Source organism: Saccostrea echinata, unplaced genomic scaffold (genome assembly GCF_033153115.1).
Source record: "Saccostrea echinata isolate AGI-Se365-2 ecotype Australia unplaced genomic scaffold, CSIRO_AGI_Sech_v1 ptg000027l, whole genome shotgun sequence".
Lineage (NCBI taxonomy): Eukaryota > Metazoa > Mollusca > Bivalvia > Ostreida > Ostreidae > Saccostrea > Saccostrea echinata.
In genome coordinates this window covers 8468343-8492094 of record NW_026889776.1, presented here as the reverse complement: position 1 = coordinate 8492094, position 23752 = coordinate 8468343, and the positions used below count along the sequence as shown (strand labels likewise).

General features: G+C 35.2%; 1 protein-coding gene across 2 annotated transcripts; it reads right to left on the bottom strand.

The window, feature by feature from the left end:
- Nucleotides 1-5944: 5944 nt before the first annotated feature.
- On the bottom strand, nucleotides 5945-23195 carry LOC133193491 (ras-related protein Rab-8A-like). Of its 2 annotated transcripts, none has more exons than XM_061329463.1 (7): nucleotides 23063-23195; nucleotides 19795-19855; nucleotides 19613-19673; nucleotides 17427-17504; nucleotides 17222-17311; nucleotides 7491-7607; nucleotides 5945-6177 (listed from the first exon to the last, which is right to left on the bottom strand). In XM_061329463.1, exons 1-7 carry the CDS (start codon nucleotides 23178-23180, stop codon nucleotides 6085-6087), a joined length of 618 nt encoding a protein of 205 aa, XP_061185447.1. In that variant the 5' UTR covers nucleotides 23181-23195; the 3' UTR covers nucleotides 5945-6084. The 2 variants fall into 2 exon arrangements, with proteins under 2 accessions (XP_061185447.1, XP_061185446.1); XM_061329462.1 differs by lacking the exon at nucleotides 23063-23195 and adding an exon at nucleotides 21323-21513.
- Between the last annotated feature and the right edge of the window lie 557 nt (nucleotides 23196-23752).

The following is a 23752-nucleotide window of genomic DNA, read 5'->3' as shown; positions in this document are numbered from 1 at the left end:
AGAGTTTTAGTGTTAGGATAGGGCTATGTTGAATCTGTAGTGAAAATGCATTATTTCTTTGAAAATCTTCTCTGCTCCTTGGCAGATCGGAGGCAAACAGAATAAAAGTTTTAATAAGCAAGGATATTTTTACCAGATTTTTGAACATCAGGACCATTTGGTTATTGGCCAGCGCTCTATTAATTTGTATTCTACTGAGAGAAGTTATTCCCCTTTGCCATTCACTTTAGATAATTATGTATTTGAAAGTCAATAAACTAAGAAAATCATGCAAAAAATGATATTGTATAATACAAAAAGTACTTTCATAGTTTTAATGATCAGGTAGACTTGTAAATAATAAATAAATCAAAATGAGACAAAAATAACTTATCTCATTAAATGTTCTTCAAAGACCAAGAGAGGCCAATGTGAGAGGTCACAATATGGGATTAAAAGTGGTACAGAAGAACTAATAGTTTGTTAATTTTCTGTATTGTGATAGTGATAAATGGGGGATAGATTAGAATTTAAAGCTTCATCTTTCAGTTTATTTTATACTATATGGATCCTCTAAATTGTTGTATTATACTCAGGTGACTGTTAAGGCCCTTGGGCCTCATGACTTTTTTTATTGCTGATTCAGAAATACATATTAAACCTCTTCATAAACAGTACAATCATGAATTAATTTAAGAAATTAGTTTAATTTTTCAGAATTCATGAGGACATGAACTACGACTCTTTACGCCGGCATATTTCATGAAGCGCGTTAAATTCATTCCTTATATTTACATTGTTTTTATGATGATTTTCCAAATATTTTTGTCATTCAACGATCATCTTTGAAAAAAAGAAGTTTGCACTATTTTTTTACTTTACATCTTGCTCATCCCATGGTAGTTCATTAGAACATGAACTTTTTCTAATTTGCAAAGAATTTTATGGAAAAATATTTGGAAATGTAAATGTATTCTTATGATTTGACATCATTTCATGATATTTAGTACTCGTGTAAAATAAGAAATCTACAGTATTGAGATTTAAGTTTCTTTGCATTTTCTTGTTTTGTTACAAATACACTTGTATATTACAAGTTTATCTTGCAAGATTATTCAAGCTCAATATAAATCACCAAGTAATAAAGTGCACCATAATGAAAATTGGTACATGTACAGGCCATTCAAAATGTGCCAGTACCCAGTACTTTTAACCTGCTGAAATCATAAATGTACCGGCCAAAATATTAGTTGGAGAAAAATTTGATAACATATTTACATGTAATTAAAATCTCTTCCACAAGGTACCTCCTATTTTTTAAAAAGTACCTGCCTGTTTCTAATCTTTTTGAAAGCCCTGATCAAGTATATAGAATTATAGATATGGCTTCGCACAGGGTTTGCTATATCTACATGCTTCACTCTAACAGAGTACATGTAATCAACAAGTCTTAGACTAATACTCAGCAACAACTCGTATAAATGTAGATCAGGGACCCGTTTTACAAAAGAACTTATGACTAAGACTGAAAACTTAAATTGACTGTAAAATTTTGTAAAATAAATGATTTGGTTTAAAATCTCTAGCATAAAAATATCTCACTACATTCCTTTTAAAAAGATTAAAACCATTTTCAATATAATGTAAATTAAAAAGTTACAAGCAGAATTAAATTTTGGTCTTAGTCATAAATTCTTTTGTAAAACGGGACCCAGTACTTTTACTTGCTTATACTTGCCAGTGCTAATACATACCCATTATTCACTAACACCATGCAAACTAACCTACACGATAATGCTTTAGCACATAAAACAATAACAATTCCTCGCACACTGGGCTCTTTTGGTCTTTGAATAACTTTTAATTTACAATAGTTTTGCAATCAAACCAAAGTTACTTTCAATTTCAAAATTGAATTGGTAACATACAATCAAGTTTGAATTTCATTAATGGTAATGTTTGATGAAGTAAACCTATGTAAATAACTGAACTCTAAAATTTCCCTACATAATCATTAGAGCCCTGCCCAGCACCAAAACCCTTGACCTAGTCAAGAATTTCACAAATCTGGTATAAAACTGACCCTCATTCATTATAACCATGTTATAAGTTTGCCCTGCTACATGTAATTATCCAGGAGACTCACTCACTCAGAGAACTTTCAATGAATTAATGCATTTTCACTATACAGTCAATAGAGCCCTGTTCTAATACTAGAACCCCTGACCAAACGGTAATGAATTTCATGATTTTGGAAGGAACATTGCTAATCATAACATGCACTTAGTTTATCTGCTTAATACCCAGAAGCAGAGGAGAGATGTTCAAAGAATTTATGCATTCTCACTATATAATCAACAGAGCCCAACCCTAACACCAGAAACCCTGACCAACGTCAGGGCCATAAATTTCATTATCCTGGAAGAGGCACCCTTGCTAATCATAACCATGCACTTAGTTTTTCTGCCAAATAAAGAGCAGATTTTCTAAGAATTAATGTATTTTCACTATATACATATAATAGAGCCCCACCCTAACACCAGAACCTCTGACCAAGGCTGGGGCCAAGAATATCACACACCCTTGGTAAGGCCAAAGTAAAAAATACCTTTGTTTCCCCTAACACGACCGACCCAATTAAAACGCGCCGACTGAAAAGTTTATTTTTATAAAATTATTCCAATATTTTTTTTTTAAGTTTATCAACTTTTATAAAATAGAATTTCATAAAAATCTGTTTTTATCAAAACGACCAATTTTGTTCTATGATTTTCAAGTGTTTGTTGGAAACAAAATGGCGCCCACAACATGTAGTTACAGAGGGTTAGTTTGGTCACTTCGTGTTTAAAAAGAGGCGACGTATCAACCTTATGCCTTAACATATAAGAATCCTACACTCTTGAAACACTGTTAATAAAATATACAATGACATTCAGAGTGTTTCGGTTGTATTTACTTACCTGTCTTAAAATTAAGGTACCTAGAGAGCATGCTTATGCCCGTAGACCATCCTTATGATACCCCTCAGGAGCAGACAAGGGGTCCACCTTCTGAAACACCAATCAATTTCACTGCTTTTTATTAAATTTCAGTTTTATCTTATGAACAGTTTATCAATATTCCTATGTTTACTATATCGGGCCATACGAATTGTAAATAATTCTGCATATTTCATCCTAACGAGTAGAATTCAAACGTCCTTTTTAGAGGCGTAGCGAACCATGGGGGGGGGTTATGGGGGCTTAGCCCCCCCCCCCACTTTTCTTGCAAAGATAGACATAATAAAGGCATTGAACATTGGGGCGTAGGTTTAGCACACACCCCACCCCCACCCCCCACTTTCAACAGGCACATTGGAGTGTAATCAAAGAAGGGTAAGTGGTAGCGTTTGGAAAAAAAAATGGTACTGACAGAAGTTCAATCCTAATCCCCCCCTCCCCCCCCCCCCCCCCCCCCCCCCCCCCCCCCCCCCCCGGATTTTTGGGTTTGGACAATTTTTAATTTTCCCCTTTTTTTTTTTGCTTGTCAAGTTATTTTTCCGGTTTGAAATGTTTTTCTTTTTCAATTAGCCCCCCACTTTCAATTTGTTTCCGACGCCTATGGTTTCTTCATGCCTTTTATTCATGGGTTAAACTTCGTGACTTTGACATTTTGTATGACACTCCTTCATTTTTAGATACGGTTTGTCTCAATTCAATATTGTTAACATACTTTTTCCAAATAGATTTGAGATTATGATACAAGCTTCCTGAGACGTCTGTGTATTTCTCTTTAATAAGGTCCTTGAAGATTGGTTGTTTCTTTGGTTTGAATTCCTTTGATAATTGTTGGGACAAAAACATTTACTTAAACATTTGTCTGGTGAAGGGCTCCAAATTTAGACTTGTACGCAGCACTTTAGGCCATTGAGCAGTGAGGGATCTTTTTCGTGCCAGTATATATATCTACTGCGACACTGGACCTAATTAAGATTTTACGGTCTCATTCGGAGAACCGGTCTCAACGTCCCGCATTTGGATATGAACCTGCAACTTAAAAATAGCTCATTACTTCGAGACTCCCAAACGAAATGCTCTAGACCCACTGCACAATTTGAAGCCCCTGAAAATGTACGTTGCATGTGTAAGCACTGGAAGCTGATAGTAGGTATGAAAAATATACTCTGATGACTATAGTCTTTGCGTTCTCAAGTATCTTTTAAACAGATGTATTCGATTTCAATAAATTTACTCTGATATGAGACACATCACAAGTTCGACTGAATAATAGTTGTGAATTAATTAACATCAAATGTTGAGTTTAAACGGCATAAATTTGTATGGTATTCTAGCTGTTTACAAATCGCTTTCTTTTGTACTTAACTTATTTATAAAAGTATCATTCCATTAAATTTTAAAATGTATTTTCAAAAGCTGGTGTCCAAAAAAAAATTATTTGCCTACCTACCTACCCATCTTGAGATTTTAGGGTCGGGTTAGGGGAAACAAAGATATTTTTAATGATGGCCTAATCATAACTTTGCACTAAGTTTTTCTGTTAAATATACATAGGGAAAGCTTTTTAATGAATGTATGCTTTTTCACTATATTATCAATAGAGCCCCCATCCCTCAGGCTCCAGGGACCATGAAATTCACAATTTTCCCCCTTTACCCATAGAAATCGATTTAAATTGGTTCAGCCATTCCAGAGAAGAAACTGAAAATGTTAGACAGTTTTACAACTGACACAAAAGGACAAGCAAAACCAGATAGCATAGGTCACCTGATTGACTCAAGTGACCTTATTTTCTGCCTATGAGGAGGGGATACCCTTCCTACACCCTCCCCTGCACCCTACTTTTCAGGAACCTGGCTATGGTCATGATGGTCCTCATCTTATTTTTCCTCATTTCTAAATTGATTATAATGAGTACTCAATAATTTATCAAAATACTGACCAATTCTTAAACTTTTAAGTTTTATAGCAACCTTTCTGAGAGGTCAAACATTTTTTAACATAAACCAGACAATGACATATACAGAAATGGATAGCAATGCTGGGCTTTGTACATGCCTATTATACCCCATCATAAAGCAAGAAATCAAGTTATCAATAAGCTTTTATTATTTCTATTGACAAGAGACCACCAAAGCAGTCATATCTTAACAGGCTTTACAGATCCCAAGCAATTATTAACATGTTGTACAGTTAATCAGACTTTTAACAAAAAATGCACATAAATGGTTCAGGCTTGTGGATAAATAAACATTTTGAAGGCCACAGGTTGTACATCATTAATGTTTCTGGTAGTGGCTAAATAATTCAGATCAGAAATTATTAACATACAATTCATAATTATCACTCACGCCAGCTCTGCAGACTTCTTACTCAGATACAAGTCTCTATAAATTCCATAAAGTGTAATTTGTCATTTCAAATTCCAAAATTAAATTTTAGTACTACATGTAGTTAAAAGCAGTAAATTGTGATATTAAACAGGAGAGGTGACCTACAAAACATTAGGATCAAGTACAGTTGCTGATAAACCTAGGATTATTATATGTTGGTCAAGGAAAAAACTCCAACAGACATTCACCTCCTTAAAGATTACATATAAACAATCAACAACACTCTACCAACAAACAAAGCAGGATTCATTAAAAAAATTACTGGTAAGTATTTCTCCTTACGTTTTAAACAACAAGAGAATTGTGACACCATTTTTAAATTCATCTGTTTTACAGTTAAACATACATTGTTTCACTTACGTCTATTACAGAGTCGTTAGGGTTATTAGCAATATGGTAAGTACATCATGCATGGAATATGTCAATATGATGTACACTTAACAGTATTATTAAAAAATATAAATATGAAAGTGTTGGCCAATATTTCTTTTTCCTGACAAACAAGCAGAAATATACAGCAATGTGGTTAATGATGTATAATCACAAAGTCACACAGAGTCCTCTCTCTCTCTCTCTGATGAATACTGTACCCTTTGATTGGTTGCAGGGTTCAATATCACATGTTCAAAATTGACCAACAGCTTCTTCTGTCTCACCAACAGCCAATAAAATATCAGTTTACAGTTTTAAAAAACCTATCACAATGCCAGCTGACATCACAATATGGTGCACCTCCAGCCAGACTTCTTGGCCTGTGTCTTACCAGGTGTTATTGCACCTGCATTTTTTGCCTGAGCATTTGAGGATTCCTGTAGTAAAAAAAAACAACACTATAACACAAATAAAATAAAAACATACGAGGGCTGTTATTGAGACATTTTGTTTATTTTCCCTTCTAATCAACGTTTTCTGGTGAAAATTGGTATAAACATTTAACATACACCAACAATATATAAGAGCAAAATATATTTCTGAAATTTCAATTTTTCTCATAAATAACCTACTATTTAAGTGTCGATGGTAGGATTACCTGGTGCAGTCTTGAAATCAGGGGATGGAATTCTGTAACAACTACATACTAAACCGTGGTTGATCCAGAGAACACAGGAAAATTCACGAAATCATACACATTATATTTTGATCTATATCTTGACTTTATTTTATGCAAGTTTGATAGATTTTTGATCAGAAATACGGATATCACAAAGACTCTTCATCAAGATGTAGAAATCTGAATATGACAGCAAAATGAATTATGATGTCAAGTCAAAGCAGCCAGCATACATTCATTTTTTTGCAGAGCTGAAAAGAATTCAGACAAGGGACCTTCTAGCACAAAGCAGAGGGGAATGTCTAGGGCTTTAGTTTATCGTTGATTTTTACTTTTTCTGACAGTATTTATAACCATAGTGAAAGCAAAGGAGCTGGACATCCATCAGTTAATACAGATGAATTAACATCACCAGTCCTAAATTTGTTACCGAGTGAGGCACATCTAACTGTACTTGAGATTTTTCAGAAATATTTCACATTGGGATAGTAACAGCATCCAAGTTTATAATTGGGAGTTTTAAAGAATGAAGAGAATTTGTGCCTATTCAATACATAGAATGTTATCAAGTGAGGACAGGTAAAGAACATTTGAAGTTTTTCAATCATTTCAATATGAGAAAAAAAATAACACTAAAGTAATGTTAAAATGATTTGATACTCTCTGTGGTGTGCTCCGGGTCAATGGACATATCCAAGTTTAGAATTTCACTGGGACTTATCTAATGATCGGTGTATTTATATCATTTGTTCTTGATAAAATTCTCGTGAACTGTCATCAATTGATCTCTGTGTTCTCTGGAGTTAAGTAAAAGCCTCAATAATTTCTGAACAGCCCTCATATAAAGACATTTATTCACATGAAAGATTAGATATTCTTTATATTTCTGTAAAAATCAAAACTTGTGCCAGAGATAATTTCTAGGACTTCTATTTTACATATATCTATCTTATATATATCTTACATATATCTATTTTATAAACATGTTTCTGAATCAGTATATTTGAAAATTATCTCTGTGAGTGAATTGCAAACCTAGAATATCTATGTGATATGATACAAATGACTCACCAACTTCCTGTCCATTTTAGCCTTGATGTCCCTGGCTAATGTAAAGAAGGCCTCCTCCACATTAATGCTAGCTTTGGCACTAGTCTCCATAAACTTGATGCCATGTTCTATTGCCAGCTATCAAATACACAAAAACACAATGATAAAGAACAAGAGGCCCATGGGCCACATCGCTCACCTGAGTAACTTTGGCCATGCTGTTCTTTACCAGATTTCCCCCTTTTAATATACCTATTGTGGCCCCGCCCTACCACTGGGGGTCAAAATTTGAACAATTTAGAATCTACACTACCTCAGGATGCTTCCAAATATGTCTCAGCTTTATTGGTCCAGTGGTTCTTGAAAAGAAGATTTTTAAAGATTTTTCTTTAAGTTATATATTTCAATGTAAAACTTGGATTCCCTATTGTGTCCTGCCCTACCTTCGGGGGTCAAGATTTGAACAATTTATAATCTACACTACCCCAGGATGCTTCCATATAAGTTTCAGCTTTTCTGGCCCAGTGGTTCTTGAGAAGAAGATTCTTAAAGATTTTTCCTATATATTTCAATGTAAAACTTGGATTCCCTATTATGGCCCCGCCCTACCCCCGGGGGTCATGATTTGAACAATTTAGAATCTACACTACCCCAGGATGCTTCCATATAAGTTTCAGCTTTTCTGGCTCAGAGGTTCTTCAGAAGAAGATTTGTAAAGATTTTTCCTATATATTTCAATGTAAAACTTGGATTCCCTACTGTGGCCCTGCCCTACCCCCGGGGGTCATGATTTGAACAGTTTAGATTCTACACTACCCCAGGATGCTTCCACATAAGTTTCAGCTTTTCTGGCCCAGTGGTTCTTGAGAAGAAGTGTCACATTAAAATCATCCTATCATACTTTTGGTAATGTATTTTAAATTTCATGTAAATATCCCGTGGGGAACCCCTTCGTTTTAAATGTGTTATTACTGTACATATCCTTCACTGAACCTCAGTTCACTGGACCTTAAAACCCGCCAGTCCGTGCAAGTTAGTTTGGACACGGCAGTCCAGAGAGGAGGACGCTTTTACCCCTCTCAGATATGTTTTGTAACTTTTGTAACCAGCATTGATAGTTACACCGAGTACCAGTTGTTTTGCAGGGCTTACTTTGTATTTTCTTGTGTGCAATGGTCCAGCTTTTCTGAGGTAAGGTTTATGTTTATCATTTTATCTTAGTTATTTTCTTGTATCATTAATTTGTCCTAAAACACCCAGTCACCGCATTTCTCATCAGTTTTAGCATGTATATTTTGTTTAATGTGATTACTATATATAGCAACACGTATTTGAATATTTATAAGTATGGTGTAAAATTTCCGTCATAATTATTTGTCCTTAAAGTAGCAATTCGTAATATTGCATTTGTGTATGGGTTGTATGTATAGTTTAAACATATCATGTGTGTTTAATTAAGTCTTATCTAAGACGTGTACATTATCTGTAAATCTGATAATGAGTAAAGTATGTATTTGTGTTAAGCCACAAGAGCTTATTAGTAAAACTTGTATGTGTATGTTGGTGCAGGTTCCATCCATCCATAGTAAATGTAGGGACTGTATGGAGAGGCCACCAGGTGCCTTCAGTGTGTCCGCCCTCCCATAATGATGTGTAATAGAGAGGCCCTAGAGATCTTCCTCTAGCCGGTGGAGTGGAAGGCGCGGAACGACAAAAACCCATTATAGGACAAACAACGGATATTGTATATTTGTACATTTATTGTAATTAAATATGTAAATTATCTGGACAAAAGTATTTGAGTTATATTTAAATTTAGTAAAGAAGTAAATCCGCTCGACTATCTGTGACAAATTGGTGTCAGAAGTGGGATAAGATTCCCTAAGAATATGATTTTTCTGTTCTATTGTTTTTGAAACCATCTTAAGTTTTCAAGTATACTTTGTAAAATTTTGTAAAATATATATATAAAAAAAAAAGAAACATTTTTCTCTTCCTGTTGAATTTTTTTTTTATTTGCTTTTTGTTTTCTACATGCTGTTTCATTTTGTATTTTCCAATTTGCTGTTGTGTTTGTTCTATGTTGTAGAGAATCAGCCGGATTCTGGTTGTTTGGGACCTCAGAAAAGTGCTAACAGGAGTTGGGCCTGTCTCAGTGAGTTGGACCATTCTGGTAAAGACAGAGTAAGCAATGGTACATGTTGCGTAGCTGGATGTAAAGATTATCGCGATGCGGTTAGTAAATGCATATTTTTTGCTGGTTTTACGGTAGTCACGGGTGAAGTGAGGTTCGAATCAAAATTTGTTTCGTCACATGTGTTAGTTATCTCAAAAATGGATGATTTAAATGAGTTGAAATTATTTGGGGAGAGCTTAGGTCTTCAAGCGTCAGACCTGACAAATTTTATTAAAGAGCAGCAAGCTATACAGAGAGATGAAAGACAAGCTCAGAGAGAGTTAGATAAGATCAAAATAAATTCTCAAGCTGAGGTTGAAAGAGAGAGACTAAGTTTTGAGTTAGAGAGAGAGAAAATGAGAAATGATATTGAGAGAATGAAACTAGAACAAAAGCCTATTTTGTCAGAAGAGGCAAAGGTTACCGTCGGTCATGTTTTTCCCAAAATACCCAAACTCCCTTTCTTTGATGATTCTCATGATGAGATGGATAGCTTTCTCCTTAGATTTGAAAGATATGCTGAAGCTCAGCACTGGGATAAATCAAACTGGGCTATAAATCTTAGTGCATTGTTAAAGGGAAAGGCTTTAGATGTGTATGCGTTGATGCCCAAAACTGATGCCCTTGATTACAATACTCTTAAGACCGCTTTATTGAAACGGTTTGAATTGACCGATGATGGTTTTAAAAAGAAGTTTAGATCATGTAGGCCAGATCAATGTGAAACCTTTTCTCAATTTGCTGTTCGACTGAGTAGTTACTTTGATAGGTGGGTTGAAATGGCAAAGGCAACCAAAACATATGAAGGTTTGTATGATCTTATGTTGCGAGATCAATTTCTGCATGTATGTAGTCAAGATTTGAAATTATTTTTGAAGGAGAGAATACCTGAGAGTTTAACGAGAATGGCAAACTTAGCTGACCAGTACAAAGATGCCCGCGACTTAAGTGCGCTTCAAGCTGCAGGTAAGGGTAAGATTTCTTTGTCAAAAAAGGTTGATCAGGTAAAGAAAGTGGATGTTGGTGAGAACAAGAGTTCATCTTTTGATAAGAAAAGATTCATACCCAAGTCAGAGCGTAAGTGCTTTAAATGTCACAAAGTTGGACATATTGCATCAGAGTGTAGGTCCAAAACAACTTTTAATAATGTGTCGCATGCTGTACAGGACGTTGGATCTTCTGAGCAAAAGGTATGTTTTGTTAGCACAATGCCCTCAGACTCTGTTATAGATTCCACTGCATCATCTTTTCCAACAACTACGTCATTTTCATCTTGCCAAAGGAGCTTAGCTTCTAGTATGCCGATATCTGCAGGATATGTTAACAATGTACCAGTGACCGTCTTGAGAGATACTGGCTGCAGTGGAATTGTCATAAGGAGGAGCAAAATACAAGAGGAAGACCTAGTACAAGGTAGGAAACAGACTTGTGTTCTAGCAGATGGTTCCAAAATAATTGTTCCGATTGCAGAGGTTTCCATTAACACTCCCTTCCTGAAAGGACAGTATGAGGTATGGTGCATGGAGAATCCTGTGTACGACTTGATAGTTGGTAATGTCCCAGAGGCCAAGCCAGCGACTCAACCAGACCCAGATTGGCAGATAAATGCTGTTGAGACCCGGCAACAGAAACGTAACAAGAGCAAACCGTACGCTCAGCTTAAAGTGCCAGCCATCATATCTGAGGATCTTGATCCATTGAAAATTAGAAATGCACAAGAGCAGGATGTTTCTCTGAAAAAGGTACGTGAATATGTTGAGAGCCACGTGACTCAGATGAAGAAGAATGGTAAGGTGAGTTGGTTTACGAAAAATGGACTTTTCTTTAGACAATATACCACTCATACTGGAGGACAAGAAAAGGTGTATACCCAGTTGGTTGTTCCTGCAAAGTTTCGGGACCAGGTAATGAAACTAGCGCATGACTCTTTGTTAGCAGGTCATTTGGGGACGCAGCGAACCTTAGCAAAAGTTACATCTGAATTCTTCTGGCCAGGGATGCAGAGTGAAGTGCGACGTTACTGTCAGTCGTGTGACATATGTCAACGCACAGTTCACAAAGGTAAGGTACAGAAAGTGCCACTGGAGCGAATGCCACTCATAGATGAACCCTTCCAGAGAGTTGCCGTCGATCTTGTTGGACCACTTTACCCAACCACAGACAAAGGTAACCGTTATATTTTGACTTTGGTAGATTATGCCACTCGCTATCCCGAAGCTATAGCTTTACCCAACATCGAGACAGAGAGAGTTGCAGAGGCACTTATGGACATGTTCTCGAGGATTGGTGTGCCCCGTGAGATGTTGACAGACATGGGAACACAATTTACTTCTTCCCTTATGTCAGAGGTGAGTCGACTTATTTCTCTTCGTCAATGGACAACAACACCATATCATCCGAGTTGCAATGGGTTGGTAGAACGATTCAACGGAACTCTGAAACAAATGTTGAAGCGACTTTGTTCTGAAAAACCTAAAGATTGGGATAAGTACCTGAGTGCAGTTTTGTTCGCCTATAGAGAAGTTCCACAGGAGAGTCTTGGATTTTCTCCGTTCGAGCTTGTATATGGCAGATCAGTTCGTGGACCAATTTCAATCTTGAAAGAGTTATGGACCAAGGATATTCCAGATCCCAACGTAAAGACTACATATCAATACGTCCTGGATCTAAAAGACAGACTTCAATCTATGGCAGACTTAGCAAAGGAGAGTTTAGAAAAGTCGTCTACCAGGTATAAGAAAAACTATGACAGGAAAACAAGGCATAGAAGTCTAAAGGTAGGAGAGAAAGCATTAGTTCTATTGCCAACTGACAACAATAAGTTATTGCTTCAGTGGAAAGGACCTTTTGTGGTGACTAACAAGGTAAACAGAGTAGATTACCAATTGGATGTTCAAGGTAAGAAGAAAACGTTCCACATAAATCTATTAAAGAGGTATGTTGAGAGAACTTCTGATATTGTTTCGATGACGTGTGATGCAGGTGTACTTGGTTTGGTTAACGCATCAGTGGTTGATTGTGTAGATGACGAAAACCAAGAAGGCCAGTTAGACGAGTATCCTCAATCAAAGGTTAGTGGAAGTAATGTTAATATAAACCCTTCATTATCAACAGAGAACAGGGACAAGTTGTTGAAATTGTTGGGTCAGTACAGTGATGTTTTCCAAGACAAGCCAGGTCTCACAAATGTCCTTGAACACGACATAAGAATGGCAAGTACAAAACCCATTCATGTAAAAAGTCGTCAAATACCGTATTCTATGGAGGAGACAGTCAACAGAGAGGTAAGTGACATGTTGAGTATGAACATTATTGAACCCTCCGACTCTCCGTATTGTTCACCCATCGTTATAGTGCCAAAGAAAGATGGAACAAATAGGTTTTGTATAGATTTTCGTCTGTTGAACAATCAGACTACATTTGATTCTGAACCAATGCCTGACACTGACGAAATGTTTTCCAAACTTGCAGGTCACAAATTCTTTTCAAAAATCGATCTTTCAAAAGGTTATTGGCAGGTAAAATTAACAGATGAAGCAAAACCAAAAACAGCTTTCAAAACGGGGAAAGGATTGTTCCAGTTTAGGGTGATGCCCTTCGGGTTGGTAACGGCTCCCGCTACTTTCTCAAGGTTGATGCGCAAGGTCTTGCATGGTATGGAGAATGTAGACAATTTTATAGACGATATTTTGGTCTACACAAGGTCATTAGAACATCATTTTATTGTTTTGAATGAGCTTTTTCAGCGATTACGCCAAGCAGGTTTGACAGCCAAGCCTAGTAAATGTTCATTGGCTTATTCAAACATAGACTGCCTTGGACACATTGTGGGTAATGAGCAGTTGAAACCAGACTTAGACAAGGTTGATGCAATACGTAATGCACCTGTCCCGCTTACCAAAAAGCAATTAAGGTCATTCCTTGGTTTAATCGGGTTTTACCGTAAATTTGTGCCAAACTTTGCCCAGATTGCTTCACCTCTTACTGATTTGACTAGAAAAGGTTCTCCTAATAAGCTTCTTTGGGAAGAATCTCATAATTTAGCATTTCAGACGTTGAAGAGTTCACTTACAAAGTGCCCCATTCTGAAACTCCCCAACATCAATGATACATTCATTCTACAGACAGACGCTTCAGACAGAGGTCTGGGAGCAGTCCTCTTACAATGGGAACAAGGTCAAAAACTACCAATTGCATATGCTAGTAGGAAGCTTAAAGAGAGTGAGTGCAAGTATGCAACAGTTGAGAAAGAGTGCCTAGCAATAGTGTGGGCTATTCAAAAATTCCAAAACTACCTGTATGGGCAAGAGTTTGTGTTAGAAACGGACCATAGTCCCCTTGTATATCTGAACAAGTCTAAGGTAACAAACCCAAGACTTATGCGTTGGGCACTTAGCCTTCAACCTTACAGGTTCAGAATTCAGGCCATTAAGGGCCAAGACAATGTTGGTGCTGACTACTTAAGTCGTTTGTAAATAAGTTATCTTCCGAGTATTCAGTGTTTTATCAATCAGATGTTCTTTTCGTGTATTTTAATGTGTAAATAAAGTACTGCGTACTTCTTTAAAAAAGGGAGGCAATTGTCACATTAAAATCATCCTATCATACTTTTGGTAATGTATTTTAAATTTCATGTAAATATCCCGTGGGGAACCCCTTTGTTTTAAATGTGTTATTACTGTACATATCCTTCACTGAACCTCAGTTCACTGGACCTTAAAACCCGCCAGTCCGTGCAAGTTAGTTTGGACACGGCAGTCCAGAGAGGAGGACGCTTTTACCCCTCTCAGATATGTTTTGTAACTTTTGTAACCAGCATTGATAGTTACACCGAGTACCAGTTGTTTTGCAGGGCTTACTTTGTATTTTCTTGTGTGCAATGGTCCAGCTTTTCTGAGGTAAGGTTTATGTTTATCATTTTATCTTAGTTATTTTCTTGTATCATTAATTTGTCCTAAAACACCCAGTCACCGCATTTCTCATCAGTTTTAGCATGTATATTTTGTTTAATGTGATTACTATATATAGCAACACGTATTTGAATATTTATAAGTATGGTGTAAAATTTCCGTCATAATTATTTGTCCTTAAAGTAGCAATTCGTAATATTGCATTTGTGTATGGGTTGTATGTATAGTTTAAACATATCATGTGTGTTTAATTAAGTCTTATCTAAGACGTGTACATTATCTGTAAATCTGATAATGAGTAAAGTATGTATTTGTGTTAAGCCACAAGAGCTTATTAGTAAAACTTGTATGTGTATGTTGGTGCAGGTTCCATCCATCCATAGTAAATGTAGGGACTGTATGGAGAGGCCACCAGGTGCCTTCAGTGTGTCCGCCCTCCCATAATGATGTGTAATAGAGAGGCCCTAGAGATCTTCCTCTAGCCGGTGGAGTGGAAGGCGCGGAACGACAAAAACCCATTATAGGACAAACAACGGATATTGTATATTTGTACATTTATTGTAATTAAATATGTAAATTATCTGGACAAAAGTATTTGAGTTATATTTAAATTTAGTAAAGAAGTAAATCCGCTCGACTATCTGTGACAAGAAGATTTTTTAAGATTTTTCCTATATATTTCAATGTAAAACTTGGATTCCCTATTGTGGCCCCGCCCTACCCCCGGGGATCATGATTTGAACAATTTAGATTCTACACTACCCTAGGATGCTTTCATATAAGTTTCAGTATTTCTGGCCCAGTGGTTCTTGAGAAGAAGATTTTTAAAGATTTTTCCTATATATTTCAATGTAAAACTTGGATTCCCTATTGAGGCCCCGCCCTACCCCCGGGGATCATGATTTGAACAATTTAGATTCTACACTACCCCAGGATGCTTCCATATAAGTTTCAGCTTTTCTGGCCCAGTGGTTCTTGAGAAGAAGATTTTTAAAGATTTTTCTTATGTATTTCAATGTAAAACTTGGATTCCCTATTGTGGCCCCGCCCTACCCCCGGGGGTCATGATTTGAACAATTTAGATTCTACACTACCCCAGGATGCTTCCATATAAATTTCAGCTTTTCTGGCCCAGTGGTTCTTGAGAAGAAGATTTTTAAAGATTTTTCTTATGTATTTCAATGTAAAACTTGGATTCCCTATTGTGGCCCCGCCCTACCCCCGGGGGTCATGATTTTAACAATTTAGAATCTACACTATCCCAGGATGCTTCCACATAAGTTTCAGCCTTTCTGGCCCAGTGGTTCTTGAGAAGAAGATTTTTTAATGACCCCACCCTATTTTTGTCTTTTCTTGATTATCTCCCCTTGTAAGGGGACTTGACCCTTTATTTTAACAATTTACACTCCCCTTCACCCAAGGATGCTTTGTACCAAGTTTGGTTAAAATTGGCCCAGTGGTTCTTGAGAAGAAGATGAAAATGTGAAAAGTTTACAGACGGACGGACAGACGGACAGACGGACGGACGACGGACAACGGGTGATCAGAAAAGCTCACTTGAGCTTTCAGCTCAGGTGAGCTAAAAATCTTTGTTTGATAAAATATGGCTACAGCAAAACACCATGGACAAAACTGAATATTGCTCATTCCATTAATTTTTTTTTTCCTTTCTGTAATAATGTCATTAGTTTATACTATTCATGAATTCATTTCAAGGTCTTGATGAAGTTTTCATGCTTGAAAGGAGATTTTATTTGAACATGGTGACAATTACATTTAAGTTTGATCCAAATTATGCAACAAGGTGGCACTGTACAAATGATAAGGCATAAATCGAAAATGACCATGACTTTGAAAGTTTGCAATTGATAAGTACATGTTAGAATCATACCATAGATTACAAAACAATGTAGTAATCATACTGTAGATTATAAAACAATGTAGTAATCATACCGTAGATTATAAAACAATGTAGTAATCATACCGTAGATTATAAAACAATGTAGTAATCATACTGTAGATTATAAAACAATGTAGTAATCATACCGTAGATTATAAAACAATGTAGTAATCATACCGTAGATTATAAAACAATGTAGTAATCATACCGTAGATTACAAAACAATGTAGTAATCATACCGTAGATTATAAGACAATGTAGTAATCATACCGTAGATTACAAAACAATGTAGTAATCATACCGTAGATTATAAAACAATTCAATGTAGTAATCATACCGTAGATTATAAAACAATTCAATGTAGTAATCATACCGTAGATTATAAAACAATTCAATGTAGTAATCATACCATAAATTACAAAACAATGAAATAGAACCTGAATTAATAGAAAGTCTAACAACGGAACATACTAAATGCCATTCATTGACAATCCTAAAACCAAGAAACTAAAAAGTCTTTATCACAATCATTTTACTTTTTGATAGACTAAGATCAAGAAATTCTGATAAAATCAAGGTCATCTGTGAGTCCAATTTTGAATGACATCAGTTAATATTTGATGATTTTACCTCTGCTTGGGATAGAACAGAGAACAAAAATATGCTTATTTTTTTAAGTGGAGCACAAAAAAACTGGTGGAGCACAAAAAAACTGATGGAAGTTTATATGACAGACATGAGCTGATTTTGTGAGTTGTCTACTTACAGCTTCACCCTTCTCCTTAGAGACCACTCTCTTGTCGTTCATGTCACATTTGTTACCCAGAATCATCTTGTCCACATCCTGAGAGGCGTGCTGTAATACAAAACACCTAGTCATACATCAGACTTCACCAGTCCTGACATTTAAGGCATGCCATTGAGCAGGAAACATTGAAACAACACATTATCAACAGTAATTCTGAACCCACCTCCTCAATATTGCGAATCCAGTTTCGGATATTTTCAAAAGACTTCTCATTTGTGATGTCATACACAAGCATTATTCCCTGGAAAATTGACATTTGAACATTAATTGAACATTAAATTGCATGAACACTTTTTCTGAAGTTTAGTTAGTTTTATCATATCAATGTTAAATGTTATTCTCAAGTACCTTTTGATGACAAAGTGCAATTAAATTCAATTAGCTTTAACAATTGAGAAAAACATTTCTAGCTTTTTCTTCAAATCATCAACCTAAATGTGTTAAACACTAACAATGAAATTTCACTGATCTTTTTTAAAGATGAAATCTGCTCAATAGTCAATATTCTATTATAACAATCTGACTGGCTAAATCATCTTCAAGCATTTACTTAAAGGTGACTTCAGGTAACTAAGAGAAGTTAATTTCTATTACCTTCCAATAAGCCACTCTTATGCATGCAATGACTTCAAGGTTTTCAAATCCTTGAAGCCATCTAAATGTATATGTAACCAGAATTTAAGTTACCTTAAAGTTATTTATAAGAAATCTTCACACAATAACATTTCTATATACAATGGTGTTCTAAATCTCAACCTAATAACTTATCACATGATGCATGTTGAATTTTGTTTTCCATATCTCATGGATCCAGTCCTGATTTAAATTGTACCTATGCATATCTAAATTTAATTCAGTACAACTGTTTGTTGTTCACTCAATTAACAAACATCTTTCTTCATTTTAATATTAATTATAGTTGAGCCTTGATAATATGGATAATTCACCTTCCGGTCAACATTTGTTGGGAACGGAATTTACATTTATACATGTATCTACCTAATATAAAAGATCTAATTCAGTAATCCGAATGCTTCATTAATCCGGATGATTTGCTTGGGAACACAAACAAAGCTTGACTGTATTACTAATTATTTTCTGCAAAAGTTAGGAAAAAACTGGTTATAACTTAAAACTTTCCTGTCAGTGAGTGGCATAATCAGCAGCCCTGCAGGTAAGGTTGAGAGTTTGATTCCTAGCTAGTGTCAGCAGTTTTTTTTTTTTACTATGTTCTTTTCAGCTTTAAGGTGGTTTAAAGAAGTTTAGACATTACAGACCTAAGGGTCCCTAGAAATAATGACTTCTGCAAGGCTAATCTTTAAGCCAGAAAAACCCTAAATCCACCCTTAAGCTACCTTTACTTAAGGTATAGTGAAGTTAACTTACACTTGTATTTTCCTAAGGCCAAATAAAAAAATATGTATGGTTCCGGTTACCCGTCCTTCCCTATTTTATACCCCCGACCCTAAACTTTTTTTTGGGCAATTTTCATATTTTTTCCAGAATTTCCCCCGATTTCCATCAATGGCTCCAGTTTAAGTTTTAGTTTCAGCAATGACGGCCTCCTTGCAAAACATAGTGCAAGTGTTTAATAGTGTTAAATCCAAAGAAATTAAGCTAGCATGTAGGTGTCCCCTACCAATATTGACTAGTATATTATCACACCACATCTAAATGCCATTTGCAAAGCAGTGATAGGTATTATTTAGAAAAAATTAAGAAAATCATTTTGTAAAAAAAAAAAAAAAAAAAAAATCCCTACCTACCTACCCTAATCTTTTTGGAAGTGTAACCGGAACCACACATATTTTTTTGTTTGGCCTAATAGATTGTGTCATGATGCTTAAAAATGAAATGAAGAATGTCCTTAACCTTCCTTTTATTACCAGTTAGTCGTCATAAAGCCAAGGGTAAAGGAAGTTTTTCATCTTTTGATGGTACTTAATTAACATAATTGAGCAGTTATGTATACCAGATGAGTATGAATATGAAAATAAGTGTCCACGCATCACAGTTAACTTGTTTCAAAAACTCAGCTGTTTGGATTAGTATAAAAGTGTTTTTCACCCATTTGTTAAAACAGGTTTTCCTCATCATTATTGGGAAGAATTTTAATTTGAAAACTTTAAAAAAAATTCAGAAAAAATAGTTCATTTTGGAAAAAAGTGACCAAATTTCCTAGTAGAAACTGTCTCTAACCAGCTGTGATTTGGGGTCATGAAATACACTGTATAAATATCAGACTGAAATTAAGTTCAAAGTTGATTTTATCTATAATAACCATGGATAATAAAAGTCTGAAAACAAGTTCAAACTCTGGCCAGGTGACAACACAGCAGTAAAGCTTACCATGGCACCCCTGTAGTAAGCTGTAGTGATGGTACGAAACCTCTCTTGTCCCGCAGTGTCCCTAAAGAAAATGAGGACTCATTACACAATCATTCCAGGTTAGATTTATAAAAAATTATATGTGATTTGAAATTTCTTCAGAATGAGAAAAGTGAAAGTACAATATTTAATATAATACTCACCATATTTGTAACTTAATTTTTTTACCATCTAATTCTATTGTCCTTATTTTAAAATCAATACCTGTAAAAATGAAGAAAATAAATGAATAATTTTTCAATACTGAGCATATTTTTCAAAGTTGTATCTTATTATTTCTACTGATGTTGTAGTTTATCCTGGTAAATATAACTCCTTCTGCACAATTAAATAAGCATCCAATATATATGTACGCTGGTATCTTTTTAGCCTCACTCCATATTGCCACAGTTGAGGTGCTTTCTGTTCAGGGGTCAATTCTTTATAAAGTTTTAGTTAACAAGTATTGACTTTGGACAACCTAGTGGTCAATTCTTTGGGAAGTCTTAGTTAACATACATTGACTATGGACAACCTAGTGATCAAGTCTTTGGGAAGTCTTAGTTAACATACATTGACTATGGACAACCTAGTGATCAAGTCTTTGAAAAGTCTTAGTTAACATACATTGTCTATGGACAACCTTGTGATCAAGTCTTTGGGAAGTCATAGTTAACATACATTGACTATGGACAACCTAGTGATCAAGTCTTTGGGAAGTCTTAGTTAACATGTATTGACTATGGACAACCTAGTGCTCAAGTCTTAATTTGGGAAGTCTTAGTTACCATACATTGACTCTTTTGTAAACTGGACAACCTAACTGTCAAGTCTTGAAAAGTCTTAGTTTACTTGTCTATCTTTAAAATAAATTGAATCTGTGTTACTTGAACAATTGGTAACTGCTCTAGTAATGGACCAATGCAGGTACTCCAAATTTTGACATACACGTACAAGACATTATATTAATATGGAGAACATTAAGATTTCAGCTCATGTTTCTAATGACAGTGATTGTGTAAGAAGTATGTGGGAAATAATGCAGTATAGGTAAGTTGTATATGGGCTACAAGCTTGGACTATGATGTTTCTTTAAAAATCAGTACATGTATCACACTGATGTTTCAAGAGTCACAGTTCCAAACTATCCGTCACTATACTGCTGGTCCAAGATACAGGTTATAAAGAAGAGCCAGGACTAATTCTGGATGTTCTCTTCAAAGAACAGATGGCAGATACAGTGTACATGCAGTAGGGATATAGCATTTGTACTATAGAACGGGTTATAGTCAGGATAACTGTTTCATGATAAGATTGTTGACCAGATATACAAATATGATTGATTTGAGCTTTCGAATACATACTGACAACATTCATCAACACTTGATGTGTTGCTGAATTCACATAAAAGGACAATGCTATGATAAAGTTGAAATAATACTTAGAAAACATCGTTAAGTTTCCCAAACTGTACAAAATTACAAACGAAATATAACAGATCATGTGATGTCCACAATACACACGGAAGATTGAATTAGCTACTGAACGGTTTGCAAGAAAATCAAACTGGTGGTATGAACGTAAATATTTGTAAATTTTAAACTGAGACGTGAATAAAATATAGTGAAACTACAAAAAGTTTCGCAAACCATCCCCCCTCCTTCACACTTGATGGAATTGATTACATGTTACCTATTGTTGAAATAAACGTTGAATTAAAAGCATCCTCAGAAAACCTAAAAAGCACACATGTTTTCCCAACACCACTGTCCCCTATTAATAAGAGTTTAAACAGGTAATCATATGTTTTTGCCATCTTCTCTAAAATTCACAACGGAACCACCCTCGAAAACATTATTTCTGTTGACGTCACTAAAAGGTACTTCCGTATTTTTTGGTTATCCTTTTGGGTTATTACGGGATTGCATGGGTAAACACAAAGGAGTTCCGTGTTTAAATTTATCTAGGTCACGCGCACCTGAGTCACTGACAATCGTGAAACTGAAAGTAGCAGTCGAAGTTGAAAGTGGTAAAAACCAATATATTGAATATAGTAAAGTGTATTTAAGTAGTGTTCACAACATGAAATATAAAGTTAATTGTTTAAAATAAATTTAGTACTAAATAGTGTGAAATTTCAAGGCATTCTTTATTGTAAAGTAAGAGAGTATCCACAATACAATAAGAATGAACATGTTGTTTTCAGAGTTGTTATACAGTCTGCACTCGTTATCCAAAGAGGCTCGTCACGATTAACTTCTCTTCTTTCTATTTGACCACCCCAATAGCAGTATAGGAGGGGTGGTTAGTAGAAAGAAGAGAAATTAATCGTTACGAGCCCCTGTGCATTATCTACTGTACAGATTCCAATGATTTACTGAAATCTTGCATCTCAGCAAGATACCCACTATACCTACATCATATATTTTTATGATTTTTTGTGTTGCTTATGTATTTAATAAGTTCTTATGCTGAACAGAAACAAACTCTTGTAAACCCAAAATTGTAACCATTTTATTGTTACACATGCAATAAGATCGGGGCTCAGACTTTGATGTGGTAAAGGTATGAAAATTAATCGTTAATTAAATTACCTACTACGCAAAGTTGATGATTTCCTGACTTTAAGCACTGGCAAATTGCAGGATAGCTTTTTTTGTTTTTGTTTGTTTTGTTTTGTTTTGTTTTTGTTTTGTTTTGTTTTGTTTTTTTGCTTGTCAGATTATTTTGGAAGTTGCCCCCCCCCTTTTTGGTCAGTTAGTCAGGTTTTTTTTTCATTTTGTTTGTCAGAATTGGGGGGGGGGGCTTAAACCGTTGCTTCGGGCCTGGGAGTGGGGGTGATCGCCAACAATTTTTTTAAGTTACATGTATGCCTCAATGTTAAACTACCCCCACCCAGCCCCATTAGACACCATTTTCTGCTGTCAAGAGGGAATCACCCTTTATCTTTCATCTTTTTTTTTTTTTTTTTTTTTTTTTTGCTGTTATAAAAATCGAGTGTACATGTATTTGTGCATATAACAGCTATGTGCATATAACAGCATATAACTGCGATGTTTATGATATGAAAGATAATGCAGGAGCAATTAATATATCTGTACCGAGTTGGCATGAAGTTGCAGTAGGTTGTATATAAAATTCCATGTGTATAGTAGTTTTTACTTTAAAAATGTGTGTGTGTGTGGGGGGGGGGGGGGGTATATATTAGATGTAGACAAAAGTTGGTTCAATTAAATCTTATTCTCTCTTCACTGGAACATCATAGTGGAATTTTAAAAAAAAAAAACCCTGTCCAAAATATTGATCTGTGTGATACTAACTTAAATTCGGTCTTCTTACGTTAATTATATGTACCTTGTATACAACATGTGTATCATAACGCATTATTTCTACTGATAATGAATGAAGCATGTAGTGTCATTATATATTTACCTATGGTGGCGATAAAGATTGGATCGAAGACTTCCTTTGTGAACCTGACGAGGATTGAGGTTTTTCCGACAGCTGTGTCCCCAATCAGTAACACCTTAGCTCGAGCTACGTGGGCCATCCCTCGGGACACACTCAGGGGTCAGGAAACGATGTTAAATGTTGTTTATGTCATATTTGTCAAACTCAGACAACAGCTTAGCTTACTGTTTATAAGAATTATATAAATAGAACTTAAGTGAATGAATAGTTATCACCTGACCTTTTAATGCAGTGAGCATGCACTTTGCTATGAGATATGAATTAATGATATTGACTGACTTTAAAAGGAAAAAAAAACTGGAAACATTGAATATACATAAGTTCTTAGTAAGCGAGGTACTGCTTATAATAAACTACCGGTATAGAAAGAAAAAAAAACAATCAATCAATAAAGAAACTAAATAGATATAGATAATAAATAAATAACAAAATAAAGACTTCCAAATAAATAAACAAATACAAATTGTATTGTTGAATTGATAGGAAAGAAATAATGAATACATTTTTTTTTTGTTTCAATACCGTGCTTATTTTTTTTTTTTTTTTTTTTTTTAAGAATTAAAGAAATTATTAAGTTAAAATTTATTAAAAGTTATTAGATTAAAGAAAAATAAAGGAGAATTTAAGAAATTATTGAAAAAGTTATGACAT

Bases quoted from the DNA above. Each gene is read 5' to 3' on its own strand.
- LOC133193491 (XM_061329462.1), bottom strand. From the start codon at position 21,446: ATGGCAAAAACATATGATTACCTGTTTAAACTCTTATTAATAGGGGAC. The intron at 19,674-19,794 runs GTGAGTATTATA...CATTTTCTTTAG, and splicing joins AAAATTAAGTTACAAATATG to GGACACTGCGGGACAAGAGA. The intron at 6,178-7,490 runs GTGAGTCATTTG...TTTTTACTACAG, and splicing joins CTAAAATGGACAGGAAGTTG to GAATCCTCAAATGCTCAGGC.